The 20,429-nt window shown below is 47.3% G+C and overlaps 1 protein-coding gene across 4 annotated transcripts in view; it reads left to right on the top strand.

The window, feature by feature from the left end:
• SLC44A2 (solute carrier family 44 member 2 (CTL2 blood group)) overlaps nt 1-20,429 on the top strand; it is a 314,434-nt gene that overhangs the window by 211,911 nt on the left and 82,094 nt on the right. For all 4 annotated transcript variants that reach the window (XM_069230393.1, XM_069230392.1, XM_069230394.1 and 1 more), the window contains exons 11-13: nt 13,972-14,103; nt 17,423-17,522; nt 18,378-18,470. In XM_069230393.1, coding sequence (XP_069086494.1) covers nt 13,972-14,103; nt 17,423-17,522; nt 18,378-18,470 — 325 coding nt within the window. The remainder of the gene's footprint in view (nt 1-13,971; nt 14,104-17,422; nt 17,523-18,377; nt 18,471-20,429) is intronic.

The raw sequence follows: 20,429 nt of genomic DNA, 5'->3' as shown, positions 1-20,429 counted from the left end.
AGGCACACTCGCAGTTAGTGGAAAAACGGTACTGCCAGGGACCAGCAAGGCCCAGGAGGGGGAGCCACAGGGGACTCTGTGTCGCAGAGGCAGCACTCACAGGAGTCCCACAGGACGGGGACACATGTGTTGCAGAAGAAACCCAGGCAGCACTACAAAAGAGGATCCCACGCCGCCGGAGAACCACGTAGGAGGCTGTGCTTTGCAGGAAGGAGTGCTGGGGGCTGGAGCTACAGGTCGCCTGAAGATCCCTTGGAGGAGATTCAAACAGTCCTTGGCAGTTGCAAGAGATGTGCTGCATGGGGGTACTGTCCTGCGTGGGAAGGCAAAGGCTTACCTCCACTAAAATTGGAAAGCTGGCAAAGAGGACCAAGAGGACTACTCTGGACCTCCACCCGTGATGCAGAATCCACACAGCTCAAGATGAGGGAAGATCCATGTAGCCGGTCCTCGCTTGCTGTAGGTGCCTGTGGTTGCAGGGGAGTGACTCCTTCACTGCAATGGAGATTCTTTATTGTTCTTGTGCAGGCTGAAAAGTTGCAGTCTTCTGAGGATGCACAGCCATTGAAATGTTGCAAAGCAGGCAGGAGACATAGAAACAAAGTTGCAGAAGAGTCTTCTGCGTTGTAGCAGTGTTTATTGGTTCCTGGAGGGTCCAGTCACGGTTCCAACGGCCAGAAGTCGAAGTGGAGGTTGCAGAGGAATCCTACTGGAATCTTGCAAACCAAATCTGAGGACCCACCCAAGACAGAGACCCTAAATAGCCCTGAAAGGGAGATTGATCACCTAACCAGGTGGTAAGCACCTATCAGGAGGGTGCTCTGACATCACCTGCCTGGCCTGGCCACTCAGATGCTACCAGGGTTCACTGCCAACCTTGGAAACAAGATGTCAGAATCCAGGGACCCTTTGGAGGAGCTCTGAGCAACACCCCTGGCGTGGTGATGGACAGGGGAGTGGTCACTCCCCTTTCCATTGTCCAGTTTTGTGCCAGAGCAGGGACTAGGGGTTTATGCACAGAGGGCACTGAATGTGCCTTTTAAAGAAAACCAGTAGCTTGGGGAGGCTACCAATCCCAAGCCAGTCACACCTATTTCCAACGGGAGAGGATGTTACCTCCCTCTCCCAAAGGAAATCCTTTGTTCTGTCTTCCTGGGCTTGATCAGATCAAGCAGTAGGAGGGCAGAAACCTGTCTGAGGGGTGGCAGCAGCTTGGCTGCCTGGAAACCCTGTAAGAATGGTGGTAGCAATACTGGGGGTCCTCTAAAGAGCCCCCTAAGTGCATGGAATCATACTTCCAGTACTTGTAACAGTATTGGGGTATGATTCCGACATGTTTGATACCAAACATGCCCAGGTTCGGAGTTAACATTATGGAGCTGGACATAGGTAGTGACCTATGTTCAGTACACACGTAAAATGGCGTACCCGCACTCACAAAGTCCAGGAAATTGGATCTGGAGTTTGTGGGGGCACCTTTGCTAGTGCAGGGGTGCCCTCACACACAGGTACCTGCCCTCTGGGCTGAGAGGGCCTGCTGTAAGCGTGACTTATAGTGACCTGGTGCAGTGACCTGTAGTGAAAATGGGTGCATGCACCGTTTCACGCAGGTTGCCATGGCAGGCCTGCAGAAACCTTTGCATGAGCTCCCTATGGGTGGCAGAATATCTGCTGCAGCCCAAAGGGATCCCCTTGAACTCCAATGCCCTGGGTACAGAAGGTACCATATACTATGGACTTACATGGAGGGACCAGTATGGCAATTGTGGGCAGAAAAAGGTACAATTTAGAGGAGAGAGCAAAACTACTTGGGTCCTGGTTAGCGGGATCCCAGTAGACACAGTCAAACACACTGACAAGAGACAGAAAATGTGGGTAACCATGCCAAGAAAGAGGGTACTTTCCCACAGGCTACAACTCCCTTTGTGTGTGCAAGAGCTCAGATTATTTTTTCCGCAATGGAGATTGGAGGTGCCTTGCAGACTGTGGGGAAAATAGACCTGCAGAGAGATGCAAGATACGAAACTCACCATAAGCATCAAGGTGTTAGGTTATGTGAAGGAAGGTTGAATGAGGGAGGGGGGTAATATTGGGCAAGGCAGTTTGTTGGTGCTGCTCACATGATTTCCCCATGGAGCAAGGCAAGTACACTTTCCCTGCCTTTTTTAAAATACTCTCACAAGGTATTTGGGAGCGGTTATGCAGGGAGCTGATGCTTCACTTGAAAACCATAAAGGAAGAGGTAAGATTTTTTTACTCTGGGAACGCGGTGTAGGAAGTTGGCTCTGTATGCACTATTTCAAAGTAAGGAATAGTATGCACAGAGTCCAAGGGTTCCCCTTAGAGGTAAGATAGTGGCAAAAAGAGATAATTCTAATGCTCTATTTTGTGGTAGTGTGGTCGAACAGTAGGCTTATCAAACGAGTAGTGTTAAGCATTTGTTGTACATACACAAGCAATGAATGAGGAACACACACTCCAAGACAATTCCAGGCCAATAGGATTTTGTATAGAAAAATATATTTTCTTAGTTTATTTTAAGAACCACAGGTTCAAATTTTACATGTAATACTTCAAATGAAAGGTATTGCAGGTAGGTAGTTTAGGAACTTTCAATAATCAAAATAGCATATACAGTCTTAACATAAATCACACATAGCTATTTTAAAACTAGACACAGTGCAATTTTCAACAGTTCCTGGGGGGAGTAAGAGTTAGTTAGTTTTTGCAGGTAAGTAAACCACCTACGGGGTTCAAGTTCGGGTCCAAGGTAGCCCACCGTTGAGGGTTCAGAGCAACCCCAAAGTTACCCCACCAGCAGCTCAGGGCCGGTCAGGTGCAGAGGTCAAAGTGGTGCCCAAAACGCATAGGCTTCAATGGAGAAGGGGGTGCCCCGGTTCCAGTCTGCCAGCAGGTAAGTACGCGCGTCTTCGGAGGGCAGACCAGGGGGTTTTGTAGGGCACCGGGGGGGGGGGGGGACAAAAGTCCACACTGAAAGTACACCCTCAGCAGCACGGGGGCAGCCGGGTGCAGTGTGCAAACAATCGTCGGGTTTAGCAATAGAAATCAATGGGAGACCAAGGGGTCTCGTCAGCGATGCAGGCAAGGGGGGGCTCCTCGGGGTAGCCACCACCTGGGCAAGGGAGAGGGCCTCCTGGGGGTCACTCCTGCACTGGAGTTCAGATCCTTCAGGTCTTGGGGGCTGCGGGTGCAGAGTCTTTTCCAGGTGTCGGGATCTGAGGAACAGGCAGTCGCGGTCAGGGGGAGCCTCGGGATTCCCTCTGCAGGCGTCGCTGTGGGGGGGGTCAGGGGGGCAACTCTGGCTACTCACGGTCTCGCAGTCGCCGGGGAGTCCTCCCTGAAGTGATTGTTTTCCACAAGTCGAGCCGGGGGCGTCGGGTGCAGAGTAGCAAGTCTCACGCTTCCGGCGGGAAATGCAAGTTGGTTTAAAGTTGCTCCTTTGTAACAAAGTTGCAGTCTTGGGTGAACAGAGCCGCTGTCCTCGGGAGTTCTTGGTCCTTCTAGAGCAGGGCAGACCTCTGAGGATTCAGAGGTCGCTGCTCCCTCGGGAAAGCGTCGCTGGAGCAGTGTCTTCAGAAGGGGGGGAGACAGGCCAGTAGAGCTGGGGCCAAAGCAGTTGGTGTCTCCATCTTCTCTGCAGGGTTTTTCAGCTCAGCAGTCCTCTTCTTCTTAGGTTGCAGGAATCTGAGTTCCTAGGTTCTGGGGAGCCCCTAAATACAGATTTTAGGGGTGTGTTTAGGTCTGGGAGGGCAGTAGCCAATGGCTACTAGCCCTGAGGATGGCTACACCCTCTTTGTGCCTCCTCCCAAGGGGTGGGGGTCACATTCCTATCCCTATTGGGGGAATCCTCCATCTGCAAGATGGAGGATTTCTAAAAGTCAGTCACCTCAGCTTAGGTTGCCTTAGGGGCTGTCCTGACTGGCCAGTGACTCCTCCTTGTTTTTCTCATCATCTCCTCCGGCCTTGCCGCCAAAAGTGGGGCCGTGGCCGGAGGGGGCGGGCAACTCCACTAGCTGGAATGCCCTGGGGTGCTGTAACAAAGGGGGTGAGCCTTTGAGGCTCACCGCCAGGTGTTACAGTTCCTGCAAGGGGGAGGTGATAAGCATCTCCACCCAGTACAGGCTTTGTTACTAGCCACAGAGTGACAAAGGCACTCTCCCCATATGACCAGCAACATTTCTCGAGTGTTGCAGGCTGCTAAAACCAGTCAGCCTACATGGGTAGTTGGTTAAGGTTTCAGGGGGCACCTCTAAGGTGCCCTCTGGGGTGTATGTTACAATAAAATGTACACTGGCATCAGTGTGCATTTATTGTGCTGAGAAGTTTGATACCAAACTTCACAGTTTTCAGTGCAGCCATTATGGTGCTGTGGAGTTCGTGCATGACCGACTCCCAGGCCATATACTCTTATGGCTACCCTTCACTTACAATGTCTAAGGTTTTGTTTAGACACTGTAGGGGCACAGTGCTCATGCACTTGTGCCCTCACCTATGGTATAGTGCACCCTGTCTTAGGGCTGTAAGGCCTGCTAGAGGGGTGACTTATCTATACTGCATAGGCAGTGTGAGGTTGGCATGGCACCCTGAGGGGAGTGCCATGTCGACTTACTCGTTTTGTCCTCACCAGCACACACAAGCTGGCAAGCAGTGTGTCTGTGCTGAGTGAGGGGTCCCCAGGGTGGCATAAGACATGCTGCAGCCCTTAGAGACCTTCCCTGGCATCAGGGCCCTTGGTACCAGGGGTACCAGTTACAAGGGACTTACCTGGATGCCAGGGTGTGCCAATTGTGAAAACAAAAGTACAGGTTAGGGAAAGAACACTGGTGCTGGGGCCTGGTTAGCAGGCCTCAGCACACTTTCAAATCAAAACTTAGCATCAGCAAAGGCAAAAAGTCAGGGGTAACCATGCCAAGGAGGCATTTCCTTACACACGGATTATAACTGCTCCATGCATCAGAGTAGATTTTTTTTTAAATGCATCAAGAACGCTTTAAAAATAGCACCCACGTGGGCAAGGTGGCTTTGATATTCACTACTTTGTTGAAATGCCCATCCACCATAAGCTTCCACTGTACCCAGAACTTCCCATGCAGCTTAAAGTTAAGCTGCGCCACTGTAACCTCCTGGAACTAAATCTGGTCATTTGGCACCTCAGACCTTAAAATTGGGTTATCTACAACTTCCAGAAGAGTTACAGTTCTTAGAGAAGCCAGGATGCCCACTACATCAGCATATTACTCAACTAAAGTACATAAACAGCTCTTAGAGGCCACAGTGCAAAACATTATGTGTTGCATTCTACATTTACAAAGGGCAGGCTTAGCCTATTCTTCCACAAGGGTACACCGAGACACTGTAGCTGCCTTTGTACAAAATTGGGATTAGTGGTCTTTCTTGAAAATCCCTGTTAAAATCTTTAGAGCAGACCTTAAAATGGTTATCCCACCATGAATACCACTGGTCCTTTCATGGCACATTTATATTGTTCCAACACGATTTCATTTTTTTCCATTTGAGCAGCTGTCCTCCGGGACACTTCAGTAAGTGGCCTTCCTCGTTGTGGTCATTTCTCTTTGCATAGTAAGTGAACCGCAAGCTTGAACAGTTGAGGAGCTATTTATCAGAGTGCACCAACATCGAGCTGTTCGGGGAACACAGCCTCATTTTCTGCCAGTTCATCTTGGGTTTCCATGTTAATTTAACTATTAATTTGGTCTTATTTTTTTCCTCTGCTGCTGTCTGTTGCAGAATGGGGCCTTACACACTTTAGACACTAAGGGGCCTTATGGAGTACATTGACTAAATACAATCCATTAGAAAAACCAAGCAGCTATTTGTCTCTTTTGGCTAGCTTTATCTTGGAAAAACAATTTCAAAGGCGGTGTTGCCAGGTGAGTTGTCAAGCTGCTGTGCCTGAGCCACACGTGTACTACACTGTGGTCCTCATTATGACTTTGGCGGTCAAAACAGTTGACTGCCGAAGTCACGCCCGCCAGTGATGGTGGTCTTGAGACCACCATATTATGACTCCTGGCAGCTCTCCGCCATAAATTGGGCGGAGAGTTGCCAGCAGCCATACTGGCGGTCAGCGGTCTAGTGGAGGTTGCTCCACTGGCACCCCCACGTCATCACAACACCGCCCGCCGTATTACAACTTTGTAATTGGCGTGACGGTGTTGTGGTGATGGGGTGGTGCTGGAGGAGCAAGCCCCATGGACCCTGTTCCCTCCCGGATGACCACCACGAACAGGTAAGGTGATCGTCTGACAGAGGAGAAGGGAGGATGGGGGTGGGAGGTGTTGAGTGCTTCAATGGGGGTATGAGTGTGTGTGAATGGAGGGGAAGGTGTTTGTGCATTTATATGTGTGAATGCGTGTCAGCGGGGGTGGGGGGGTGTCGTGAACGCGTGCATGTGTGTGTGTGGATGTGTGTGCATGCGTGGATGTGGGGTGGAGGATATGTACGGGGTCCGGGGAAGGGTGGTTTCTACAGGGTTCTAATAACTACATCTGTTCGATGGCATCTGTTGCTGGAAATACACATGTTGTGCACAGTCCGCCATCTGGTGTTGGGTCGGAGTGTTACAAGTTGTTTTTCTTCGAAGAAGTCTTTCGAGTCACGAGACCGAGGGACTCCTCCTCTTTGCTTCCATTGCGCATGGGCGTCGGCTCCATCTTAGATTGTTTTTTTTCCGCCCTCGGGTACGGACGTGTTCCTTTTCGCTCCGGGTTTCGGGACGGAAAGATAGTCAAAACTTCGCTAAATTACGTCGGTATTGTTTCGCTCGGGATCGGGATAGTTAGAATCGACACCGACTTGTGAAGAGCTCCGGTAGCCCTTCGGGGTAATTTCGATCCCCCGTCGGGACCTGGTCGGCCCGACCGCGTGTAACATCGACACCGATGGAACGGACCCCGTTCCGATTCTGTCCTAAATGCCACAATAAATATCCATATACGGACCAACATTTGGTCTGTAACTTGTGCCTGTCACCTGAGCACAAAGAAGAAACTTGTGAGGCCTGTTGTGCGTTCCGGTCCCGAAAAACGCTCCGTGACCGTCGAGCCAGAAGCCTACAGATGGCGTCCACGCCGACAGAACACCGAGAGTTCGAGGAACAAGGAGAAGAGGAGGAAGCCTTCTCCATCCATGAAACGGACTCAGATGAATTCGACGTCGACGAAACTGTGAGTAAGACGTCAAAAAGCACACAGCACAAGAAAATAGACAAGGCCCAGGGGACGCCACTGCCAACTGGCCATGGCTCAACCCATAAAGGTGACCGTCTATCGGCACCGAAAAAGGCCGAACCGGTGCCCAGATCATCCGACTCGGGTCGAGACACAGGCACGCAACATTCTCGGGACCGAGAAAGTGTTGCCGAAAAAGATCAACGCCGAGAAGGCGGAGCCGACGCTGCTCGACGCAGAGACAGCGGCACCGAGGATGATCGACTCCGAGAAGGCTCGACTCCGAAAAAGAAGAGATTCGCCTCGGAGCCGAAAACAAAAAAGGACACAGTTTCGGTGCCAAAACAATCAGCAACCGAAACCACTACCGGCTCATATTCAGAGGAACATTCATTGTCCTCTCAAATGCGTAAGCACAGGTTTGAAGAGGAGCTACAGACTACTGATGTAGACCATACACAAAAGAGGATCTTCATCCAGAGTGGAACGGGGAAGATTAGCACTCTTCCACCAATCAAGAGAAAAAGGAGACTAGAGTTCCAAACTGACCAACTAACACCACAAGCAAAGGTGGCAAAGAAAGCAACTCCGCCACCCTCTCCTCCACCTGTAACTCAAATATCACCGGCACAAACTCCGTCACATTCACCGGCTCACACCACCATGAGCCAAGATGACCAAGATGCTTGGGACCTATACGACGCACCAGTGTCAGACAATAGCCCAGAGTCATACCCTACCAAGCCATCACCACCCGAGGACAGCACAGCGTATGCGCAGGTGGTAGCTAGGGCAGCAGAATTCCACAACGTGTCGTTACACACAGAACCTGTCGAGGATGACTTCCTTTTTAACACCCTCTCCTCCACCCATAGCAACTACCAAAGCCTGCCTATGCTTCCGGGAATGTTAAGGCACGCGAAGCAAATCTTCAAAGACCCCGTCAAGAGTAGAGCAATCACTCCAAGGGTAGAGAAGAAATATAAAGCACCTCCCACAGACCCTGCTTTTATCACCTCTCAACTGCCACCAGACTCAGTCGTGGTAGGAGCAGCTCGCAAAAGAGCCAATTCACACACATCGGGCGATGCACCACCCCCGGATAAGGAAAGCAGAACATTCGACGCAGCTGGGAAGAGAGTCGCTGTACAAGCTGCCAGCCAGTGGCGCATCGCCAACTCTCAGGCGCTCCTAGCGCGCTATGACAGAGCCCATTGGGATGAGATGCAGCATCTCATCGAGCATCTACCCAAGGAATTTCAGAAGCGGGCAAAACAAGTGGTTGAGGAGGGACAAAACATCTCCAATAACCAAATACGCTCCTCTATGGATGCAGCGGACACAGCTGCAAGAACAATAAACACTGCAGTTACCATCAGAAGGCACGCATGGTTGCGCACATCTGGCTTTAAGCCAGAAATACAGCAAGCAGTACTCAATATGCCGTTCAACGAACAACAATTGTTCGGACCAGAGGTTGACACGGCGATTGAGAAGCTGAAAAAGGACACTGACACAGCCAAGGCCATGGGCGCGCTCTACTCCCCGCAGAGCAGAGGCACTTTCGGCACCTTCCGTAAAACAACATTCAGAGGAGGGTTTCGGGGTCAGGCCACACAAGCCAGCACCTCACAATCAACACCGTCTGCCTACCAGGGACAGTACCAAAGGGGAGGTTTTCGGGGCCAGTACAGAGGAGGACAATTCCAGAGAAACCGGGGGAAATTTCAAAGCCCCAAAACCCCAACAACCAAACAGTGACTTACAGGTCACTCAACCCCTCCACATAACACCAGTGGGGGGGAAGACTAAGTCAGTTTTATCAATCATGGGTGAATATAACAACAGACACTTGGGTCCTAGCAATTATCCAACATGGTTACTGCATAGAATTTCTACAGATCCCTCCAAATATCCCACCCAAAACACAAAAAATGTCAAAACAGCATTTAGACCTCCTAGAAATAGAGGTTCAAGCACTACTGCAAAAAGAAGCAATAGAACTGGTACCATGTACAGAAATAAACACAGGAGTCTATTCACTGTATTTTCTAATACCCAAAAAGGACAAAACACTGAGGCCAATCTTAGATCTCAGAATACTAAACACATACATCAAATCAGACCACTTTCACATGGTCACGCTACAAGAAGTGTTACCACTGCTAAAGCAACAAGATTACATGACAACCTTAGATCTCAAAGACGCGTATTTCCACATACCGATACATCCTTCGCACAGGAAATACCTAAGGTTTGTATTCAAGGGAATACACTATCAATTCAAAGTCTTACCGTTCGGTATAACAACTGCACCAAGGGTGTTTACCAAATGCCTAGCAGTAGTAGCCGCACACATCAGAAGGCAGCAAATACACGTATTCCCGTATCTAGACGATTGGCTAATCAAGACCAACTCGCTAACAAAGTGTTCACAACACACAGAGTATGTCATACAAACCCTCTACAAACTCGGGTTCTCCCTCAACTACACAAAATCAAACATTTTACTGTGCAAAATACAGCACTACTTAGGAGCGGTAATCAACACAACAAAAGGATTAGCCACTCCGAGTCCACAAAGGGTTCAACATTTTCACAAGGTCATACAGGCCATGTATCCAACACTAAAAATACAGGCAAAAGTGGTCTTAAAACTCCTAGGCATGATGTCCTCATGCATAGCCATTGTCCCAAACGCAAGACTGCACATGAGGCCCTTACAACAGTGCCTAGCATCACAATGGTCACATGCACAGGGTCACCTTCTAGATCTGGTGTTGATAGACCGCCAAACATACATCTCGCTTCTATGGTGGAACAGTACAAATTTAAACAAAGGGCGGCCGTTCCAAGACCCAGTGCCACAATACGTAATAACAACAGATGCTTCCATGACAGGGTGGGGAGCACACCTCGATCACCACAGCATCCAAGGACAATGGGACGTACATCAAACAAAACTGCATATAAATCACCTCGAATTACTATCAGTATTCCTGGCGCTAAAAGCATTTCAACCCATCATAACCCACAAATACATTCTTGTCAAAACAGACAACATGACAACAATGTATTACCTAAACAAGCAAGGGGGAACACACTCGACACAGCTATGTCTCCTAGCACAAAAGATATGGCAATGGGCAATTCACAACCACATTCGCCTAATAGCACAGTTTATTCCAGGGATCCAAAATCAACTAGCAGACAATCTCTCTCGAGATCACCAACAGGTCCACGAATGGGAGATTCACCCCCAAATCCTAAACACTTACTTCGAAATTTGGGTACACCGCAAATAGACCTATTTGCCACAAAGGAGAACGCAAAATGCCGAGACTTCGCATCCAGGTACCCACACAGACAGTCTCAAGGCAATGCCCTATGGATGAACTGGTCAGGGAAATTTGCATACGCTTTTCCCCCTCTCCCTCTTCTTCGATATCTAGTAAACAAATTGAGTCAAAACAAACTCATATTAATAGCACCAACATGGGCATGACAACCTTGGTACACAACACTACTAGACCTGTCAGTAGTACCACACGTCAAGTTACCCAACAGGCCAGATCTGTTAACACAACACAAACAGCAGATCAGGCATCCAAACCCAGCATCGCTCAATCTAGCAATCTGGCTCCTGAAATCCTAGAATTCGGACATTTAAACCTCACTCAAGAATGTATGGAAGTCATAAAACAAGCTAGAAGGCCATCCACTAGACACTGCTATGCAAGCAAATGGAAAAGGTTTGTTTGCTACTGCCATAATAATCAAGTTCATCCATTACACGCATCCCCAAAAGATGTAGTGGGATACTTACTACACTTACAAAAGTCAAATCTAGCCTTCTCTTCCATAAAAATACACCTTGCAGCAATATCTGCATACCTGCAGATTACTCATTCAACTTCACTGTTTAGGATACCCGTCATTAAAGCATTTATGGAGGGCCTAAGAAGAATAATACCACCAAGAACACCACCAGTTCCTTCATGGAACCTTAACATCGTCTTGACAAGACTCATGGGACCACCTTTTGAACCCATGCATTCTTGTGAAATACAATTCTTAACCTGGAAAGTTGCATTTCTCATTGCCATCACATCTCTAAGAAGAGTAAGTGAAATTCAGGCATTTACAATACAAGAACCTTTTATCCAAATACACAAAAATAAGGTTGTACTAAGAACCAATCCTAAATTCCTACCAAAGGTTATTTCACCGTTCCACTTAAATCAAACGGTAGAGTTACCAGTGTTCTTCCCACAGCCAGACTCAGTAGCTGAAAGGGCACTACATACATTAGATGTCAAAAGAGCACTAATGTACTACATCGACAGAACAAAGGAGGTTAGGAAAACAAAACAACTGTTTATTGCATTTCAAAAACCTCATACAGGAAACCCAATATCAAAACAAGGTATAGCCAGATGGATAGTTAAATGCATCCAAACCTGCTATCTTAAAGCAAAGAGACAACTGCCCATTACTCCAAGGGCACACTCAACCAGGAAAAAAGGCGCTACCATGGCATTCCTAGGAAATATTCCAATGCACGAAATATGTAAGGCAGCCACATGGTCCACGCCTCACACATTTACTAAACACTACTGTGTAGACGTGCTATCCGCACAACAGGCCACAGTAGGTCAAGCCGTACTGAGAACTTTGTTTCAGACTACTTCCACTCCTACAGGCTGAGCCACCGCTTTTGGGGAGATAACTGCTTACTAGTCTATGCACAACATGTGTATCTGCAGCAACAGATGCCATCGAACTGAAAATGTCACTTACCCAGTGTACATCTGTTTGTGGCATTGGTCGCTGCAGATTCACATGTGCCCACCCACCTCCCCGGGAGCCTGTAGCCGTCGGAAGTTATCTTCAACATCTGTACATTTGTATATATATATATATATATTACTTAACCTTAATTTGTACATACTTATTCATTCCATTGCATGGGCACTATTACTAACACACACAACTCCTACCTCACCCTCTGCGGGGAAAACAATCTAAGATGGAGCCGACGCCCATGCGCAATGGAAGCAAAGAGGAGGAGTCCCTCGGTCTCGTGACTCGAAAGACTTCTTCGAAGAAAAACAACTTGTAACACTCCGACCCAACACCAGATGGCGGACTGTGCACAACATGTGAATCTGCAGCGACCAATGCCACGAACAGATGTACACTGGGTAAGTGACATTTTCATCGCTAAGCATTACTGTTTAGATATTTATGCCTGACAAAAGGAATCCAAGTTGGATAAACTGTACACAAACCCTTGTTCCAAATGTCTTCAATTTTGCAGCATGAATCTTTTGGGGATTCACATACTGTGCATTATCCCGCCATCTAGTAGTTGTGTCCGGAATTCTCCACTATTTTGCAGTCCTTTTTCTCATTTTAATTTTTGTTTGTTGGTGGGTGTCAACGGAACCATCATTTAGCAATCTTACAATGATGCAGTCCTTTGTCCTGGCCGTCAAGCTAAACCAAGATTTATGTAGTAGTCTGTTTCAACTACTTGTGCTGCCTTGCTCGGAATGGCACCTGTGGCCAACAAGTTTGCCCCACATTGAGTAGCGGGTGCTCAACCTGTTGAGTTCGCTTAATAGCCTTTCTTGCTTGATCTAGGCACCTGCACTACGTTACTGAGATGACTGCAACAAATGAAATTTGAACTTGATGTGGGTGAGAAAAAATAGGTTTCCAGTTCCGTGTAGGAGAAAATACCAAAACTGTAAACCCTCAAAATAATTGTAAACAAACCCTCCATGTGTAAATAACTAAAAACATGATTGTGATGCTTATGAAGGTAACGCTGAAAATGTAATTCCAAAGTGTAAATAATTTAAAAAAGAATTATAGTGAACCATTGCTATATTGAAGTCTAATGGACACTCTTAACCAGGCTACTCCAAAGAGTAGCTCATGAGCTGCTGGTAGCTCTCTAGCTACCTGTAAATAGCTCTCCTGAGTGTAGTCCAGCCTTTTAAATTAGAAGCTTTTGCTTTGTTTGAGTTAATAAACATATACCACCATTGAGATTATGTATTCAATATGAAAATGTGTTTATTTTGAGTTTGCATAGGCTATTCGAATTAAAATGGTTGAATTTCCAAAATATTTTTTTGCAAATATTACATTGGTACTAGTGGCATAGCAGCTATGTCTGTTATGCATTACCTATGCAGAGGCATTTCATATGGGCAAAGCCATTACATTACTGCTGCCCTCATGCCTGATACGCTGAAGTTATAGCTGGTAGGAACCTTGCATACTGTAGAAACTATTGTTATTTTGTCTGAAGTGGACATTATTACAAAATTAATATCATTAGTAGCTCTCAATCAGTTTTACTGAACATAGGCAGCTCTCATTTCGCAACAGTTTGGGGACCCCTGCTCTAAACCCTTACACCAAGTAATATCCCTATGTCTAGTTCTAGCTTCAAACCTAACCCAAATGTTGACTCTAAAATTAGACTGGTGTCCTAACACTAAGGTGATTGCTTAACTGAAGCTGAGTATACTTTGTTTTAAAGATGGGAAATTTTGGTAAACAAAAAGATATCTCATGGTTTCAATATGACGTATTTCAAAATTAAAAGTATTTCAGTTTTACATTTTTTATTTTTGTGTTTTTTAGTTGTTTTTATTTTATCCATTGTGAAAACATTGGAGCAAAAGTGGCTCCTGGACATGAGATTGATTTAGGTAACTTTTCTTGGTTTCTTTGCCATTTCTAGGAATATTCCACTGCTCCATGGAGTACGTCCGCCTGAAAAACAGTCAAGGTTCCGATGTTACACTGAAGGAGCTGGGCTTCCAGACAGACCTGCGTGTGTATCTCCACATCCGACAGACCTGGCTGGCTTTCAGTAAGTGGGACAGTTCTGTGTGGAAACCATGGAAGCAGGATGGACAGCGATGTGCCAAGCACTGTGGGAAGTCTTTTGTAAAATACTTGTGCTTTAGCTCCGTACCTTTACTCTGCTCCGATTGTATTCCCCTGGATTTCTGCTCCCATCGGATTTGGTGGCTCTTTGAAGAAACCCTGTTCTTCATGTACATAGTACGTGTTCTTTCCCCTCTGCAGTTCTCCTGTGGTACTCCATGGACACAATACATGTTCATTGCTGCCCTCAGGTGTTGCGTCGTCTGTCATTGGACTTTGTGAACCTTGTATGCCTGGTGCTTTTTAGTGAGCTCTGTTAAGTCTCTGGCTTTCCTTGGGGCCAGCATATGTTTTCAGCTCCCCTCTGTTATGTGTGGGTTACTGTAGGAGGCTGGCCCAGTGTGTGGTGGACACCTATGGTGTTAAACCTTATACTGGTCCAGGCAACCCTTTTTAGATAGTGTTAGTGTCTAAATAGCCAGGGCTCTCTAGTAGTGGATGTGGTGAGCAGACAAGATGTATCTAGGAGGAGTGTGAAGCTCTTGCAATACCACAGTAATCACACAGTAACTTATCACACATGAAAGGAACCACACAGTGTTGCAAAAATAAAGGTACTTTATTACAGGAATACCAAACTAGATTACTATAGGTAAACCCCCTTCTGGAGGTAAGTACACACAAAATATACACAGGTATGTATTGGAAAATAACACAAATTAGCAAGAGCCCTATTGGGGGGGGGGGGGGTTACAGGCAAACCATATTCTAAAAAATTGAAATGTGAGAATGTGTCCCCACTAGAGGATGTGGAGTAATTACTCCAGGGCTAGAAGAGAGTGGAACCCCAAGAGGTAAGTATCTAGAAGACACTCAGTGACCAGGAGAGGGCAGGTAAGTTACCTGGTCACCCCATTGGCTAACATGGAGACTCATAAGTGGAATATTGCAAAAGCAGGACCAGGCCGGTGGAACCCAACAATGGATTCCAGATGAAGATCTACAAAAGAAGGGGATAGTCTAGTCCACACAGGAGTGTCCAGGTGGGGCAGGAGGCAATGCCCACCCTTCTGTGGGTGAAGATCTGGGTTGACAGTGACTGATGAAGTAGCGCTGTGGGGCCCAGGAGCTGCAGAGGAGTCCCTGAAGTCACCTAGGAGCTGTCCCTCGTTGGTCGCCGGATTGCAGATGGATCAGTGGTCAGGAGGACCACCAGCAAACAAATGCAACTGGAGCTGTTGGAGATTTGCAGAGCTGCAGAGGACCAACAAGGTCCTGGGGACTCTACCCTTGGAGGGGATTTTGGGCTGACCCTTAAAAGACAGGAGAGCCAACAGAAGCAGTCGGAGACCCAGTGAGCAACCCACTGGAATTAGGCACAGTAGGTCGCAGTGAGACCCAGTCAGTACACCTGTAGAGGAGTCCCATGTCACTGGAGCAGCAGAGAGGTGACTGTCCTTGCAGAGCTTGAGTGCCGGGGGCCGGGCCACTTGGAGCCTGAAGGTTCCCTCAGAGCAGGAGTCAACAAGCCTTGGTCGTTGCAATAGTCGCAGTGCACAGGGGTTCTGTCTTGGAGGAAGAGGTAAGTGCTCACCGTCTCCAAAGTTAGACAGAAGGCACATAGGACCCCTCAGAACCACCACCTGTGTTGGAGAATCTTAGCAAGTCCAGAGGACAGCAGATCGCAGCAGCCGAATGTTGTTGCCTTAGGTGCCTGCGGATGCAAGGGAGTGACTCCTTCACTTCAAGGGAGATTCCTTCTTGCTTCTTTGGTGCAGCTGAAGTCTTGCGGACCCCAGGGGAAATGTTGCAGTTTGGTTACAGGAGCCACGGAAACAATGTTGCAAGGAGAGGTCATCTCGGTGTTGCAGTCTTGTTCGGTTCCCATGAAGTCCAGCCGCGGTTCCGGTGGACAGGAGCTGAAGAGGTCTTTGCAGAGTATTCCTGATGGAATCTTGCACGATGAATCTGGGGACCCACCCGCAATGGAGTCCCTAATTACTCCAAAAAGGGGTTTGGTCATTCTCTCAGGTGACCACCTATCAGAAGGGGTCACTGACCTAACCTTGCCAGTCAGCTGCTCCCAGGGTCCTCTGCACAACTTGTTTCCAAGATGGCACAAACAAGTGGCCACCTGGAGGAGCATCAGTATTGGGGTATGATTCCAACATGTTTGATACCAGACATGCCTATGTTTGGTACCTATGGCTACTACACAGCAAAAATGGCTTCCCCGCACTTACGAAGTCCAGGGAAGTGGAAGTGGAGTATGTAGGAGCACATCTGCTCATGCAGGGATACCCACACACACACACACAGGGACCTGCACCCTGCTATTTGTGCTGGAAGGGCCTACCATAGGGGTGACTTACAGTAACCTGTTGTAGTGACTAGCAGTAAAAGGGTGCATGCAGCTTTTCACGCAGGATGAAAATTGCAGGCCTGCAGAAAGTTTTCATGGGCTCCCACGGGTGGCATAATACATGCTGCACCCCTTGGTGTACCAATACCCTGGCTACCTAGGTACCATATACTAGGTACTTACAGGTTACACCAGTTTGCCAATTGTGGGGTGTAAAAAGTACCAAAGCAACTACATTTGGAGGAGAGAGCACAATCACTAGAGTCTTGGTTAGCAGGATCCCAGTGAAAACAGCCTAGGCACACTGACATCAGGCAAAAAGTGGGGGTAACCATGTCAGAAAGAGGGGACTTTTCTACAGTTACAATTTCTCTTCCATGGCACAGTACCTGTTTTGGCTTCACACTGGCCTCTGTGGCTGTCTGGATGTCTTCATGTGGTCTGCTTCTACTCTAATCTTCACTCCAACTTTAGGGTTTGTGTGTGCACAGAACCTATATTTTGCCCCTGGAACCTGGTAGGTATGGCAAAGCACCTGTTTTCTAATCCCGATCTCTCCATCTCTCAATGCAGCCCTGTTTCCCAAAGGCTGCCTCACCGGTTCCATGAAGTTCCTTTTCATAGCTAAAGGCTTATTTTAGAGTCTCTAGGTCTTTTTCCTTCTCTTGTGGCTCTGTGGTTAGTGTGGGCCTTTGCATGCACAATACCGGTTATTTGCTGCCCTCCTTCTCTGTAGTCCTTTGCTTGCTCAGCGCCAAATTTGTTTTTACTACCCTGTGGTTACTGGTGTGGATCTTTACACACATCACCTATGTTCAGCTTTTCTGCTGTGTTCCCTTCTTTTAAAAGTACATATGTTCCTCCCCCTTCCCAAAATCATGAGACATGTTGTTGTGGGCTTCCTTAGAGCGGTGTCTTAGATGTTTGCCTGTTTTTGCAGTCATTATCCTGTCCATCTTGGAAGTGATTATTATCCTGCTGCTCATCTTCCTCCGTAAGCGCATCCTCCTTGCTATAGCATTGATCAAGGAGGCGAGCAGGTAAGAACTATGGTTTATCAGCCGATGATGATATTAGAGGGCTAGCTGGAAAGTTCCTGACACTACAAGGAAAATATTTCCTCTAAAAACCCTCCCCTTCTCCCCTTCTGTATGTTAGGATGGTTGGAACTTCTTTTGTTGTGGGTAACAGGATATCTGGGTGGGGTGGGTTGTATGGGGGTTCAAGCTCTTTGGGATGGTGACTGCTTCACCACCGGTGTGGAGGCAGCTTTGGGAGAGGCAGATATGTTGTGCGTTTTAAGAGGTGCATTGCTTACAGATAGTTTAAGTGAAGCAGATAAGGGGGTGCTGTGGTACAGCTTTCTTTGAATGAGGTTCAAATCCCTTAGGCGTGTGGTTGATAGGGTGTGGATCCTTTTTGGTGGGGCAGATGGCAGCAACGTTTTCTGTGTAGGTGACATGGGGGTTAAACGTTTTGATGAGGGGATGCTTGGGGCACAGGGTTTGCAGTAATACTGTACATTTACATTCTGTGTTTGGTTTGTGGTAGAATCATACCTTGTATGTTTTTTTTCTTCAAACTGAGAATTGTTGGTTTGAAAATTGTGGACGTTGACTCTAAACATTTTACAAAGGATTTGACTGTCAGCCCTGAATGTTAATATTCTGAGTCATTTCTGAAGATATGCCATCAAATTGCGAACCACAAAGAAAAGAAAATCCATGCCCAGAAGCAGAACCTCGGTCAAAGCTTCCAGGGACAAGATGTTTGTTTGAGAGGAGTAGATTGGGTGGAGGTGGGTATGTGTGGGGAGGGTCTGTGGTTGTTTATTGTGGTGGAGGTACTGTTGAGTAACCTCTTAACTGAAGTTTGAACATTGCTTTTCTCCATAGGGCCATTGGCTACGTCATGTCCTCCCTGGTCTTTCCGCTCCTCACATTCCTGCTGGTTTGTCTCTGCATTGCGTATTGGGCCATCACTGCTGTGTATCCTTCACCATGAGCTGAAAGTTGGGTGTACGCATATGCTTTATGGGGGATTAGGTCAATCTTCTAGAGTGAATAGAAGAGACAGTAAAATGGTGTAAAACTGTAAATTTTGATGTGTTTCTCAGCTGCAGCGAAGTTTTCATAGCAGTTTGAGTGTGTTTTGGTTGTGAAGCCACAAGAGCGGGGCAGTAGGCCACAGCACCTTAGTTCATGCCCCAGGACTGTTTTTAGCAAAACATGATCCTTCAGTTGCTGCCTTTTATTTATCACTTTACAGAAAAATTGGTATTTCATAGTTATATCGCATTCAATTTTTGTTTGTGGCACTTTTTTAGGTTTCACCTCCAGCACACATGTGCTGTCAGCGAAAGCTATTGTTTTAAAACAAAAAAAGCTTAACATCAGGCTTCGAGGCCACGCATTAGTAGGTTTTAACTACAGCTTCAAATGTAGTGTCGGCTGGAGCTATTGTTAAAAAAAAAAAAAATGATAATAATAATAAATAAAGCTTAAAAACGGGCTTAGAACCCACCCATTACAAATCAGTATTAGCCACTGGTTAGCTTCCATGTCACCCTTGTTTCCTTGCTTCTTACTGGTTAAGCCGCCTGCTGGCTACTCGCCTCCTCCTGCATTCTTCCTGGGACTTCTGTCCATGGCATGGAGCATGGACCTATATCAGCTTCCTGTTTGTGGACAATGTTCTTCCACTGGCTTCACGCTGCTCCAACTATTTTTTTTTCCCTTAACTTTTTGCCATGCATTCTATAATAGTCCAGGGCACTGTACGACCCCTCCCCCCCCCCCCCCCTCCCCCCATCCCCACCACCTCCCACTGCCTGCCCAGCACTCACCAGGGCTCCTTCGTGTTGCTTCACCCTCCCCCGCTGTCCATTTTTGTTTTTTGCTGCTAAGCAACATTGCTTAAAGTAATGAAAAAAAACACTATAATGCAGTCAACGCTGGCACGTCATAGAAACTTGCTAGGGATAGCCAAGCACAACCCCTGCCTTGCATGCACCTTGCGCTTGCTTCTTATGCACCTCCACACAGGCTAAGCCAGCCCTTCTTTAGAGCCCAGCACCAGCAAACATTCTTAACGGGAGCAGCCTAGAATTTTCACAAAGTCCCAAGCTTTGCATCCCAGATGGTCCTAAGGAACACAAATCGGTGAGCTCTCTATGTGGCAGGGGTGCCAGACTACCGCTCAGCCGCTGATGCTCACCTGGTCTCCTGCTCCTGCTGCAGGGCTTAGCACCTTACCCCATAACACCACTTCTGTTTTCAGGGACTTTGCGAAGACTAGATGTTTTCGGTGGAGCTCTGGCTTTTTTCCAAGGTCAGGCCCTTGTTATACAAATAATGTCCATGTTCAGGGCCTACCACTGGATGCATATAGAAGAGCAAGGCATCCCCCTACCACTGCTCTCAGCCTATTTGGGACAGCTGAGAGAGGGAGACTTTGAACTGGCTGGACACCGATAGCCCGAAAGAAACACTTTTCGTACGGGCCCCCTTGCCTGTCTTTGGGCAAGAGTTTTCTACATTTGTTTCGCAGACCAGTTTTCAATTTGAAAGGTGTGGACCACGTGCATTGTGAACGTGATTCCTTTTCTTCTTTTTTTAATTAATTTCTTTTTTTTAACAAAAGACAATAGAAAAAATTATGAGCATTAGCAAAACCACTAGGTTTTTCACCAGACTGGATCCATACTCTTTTAATAGCTTTTGTGCACTGGTATTTGGCTCACTGGCCTAGGATTTCTCTACACAACAAACTGAAGCTTTTATGGAGGCCACGCTGGAGATCTTCAAAATGGTTCTGAAAACATCGGATACCTGGAGGACACGTCCGGGGCTTCCAGTCAGACGTCCACAAGCAGCCCCTTTCCTCCCACCAACAGACCGATGAAGTCTGTGCTTTCTGCTGTCAGTGCCTGACATTGCCACAACTCT

This window comes from Pleurodeles waltl, chromosome 4_2 (assembly GCF_031143425.1).
Source record: "Pleurodeles waltl isolate 20211129_DDA chromosome 4_2, aPleWal1.hap1.20221129, whole genome shotgun sequence".
Lineage (NCBI taxonomy): Eukaryota > Metazoa > Chordata > Amphibia > Caudata > Salamandridae > Pleurodeles > Pleurodeles waltl.
The sequence above is the reverse complement of the archived record's forward strand: the minus strand, read 5'-3'. Positions and strand labels throughout refer to the sequence as shown.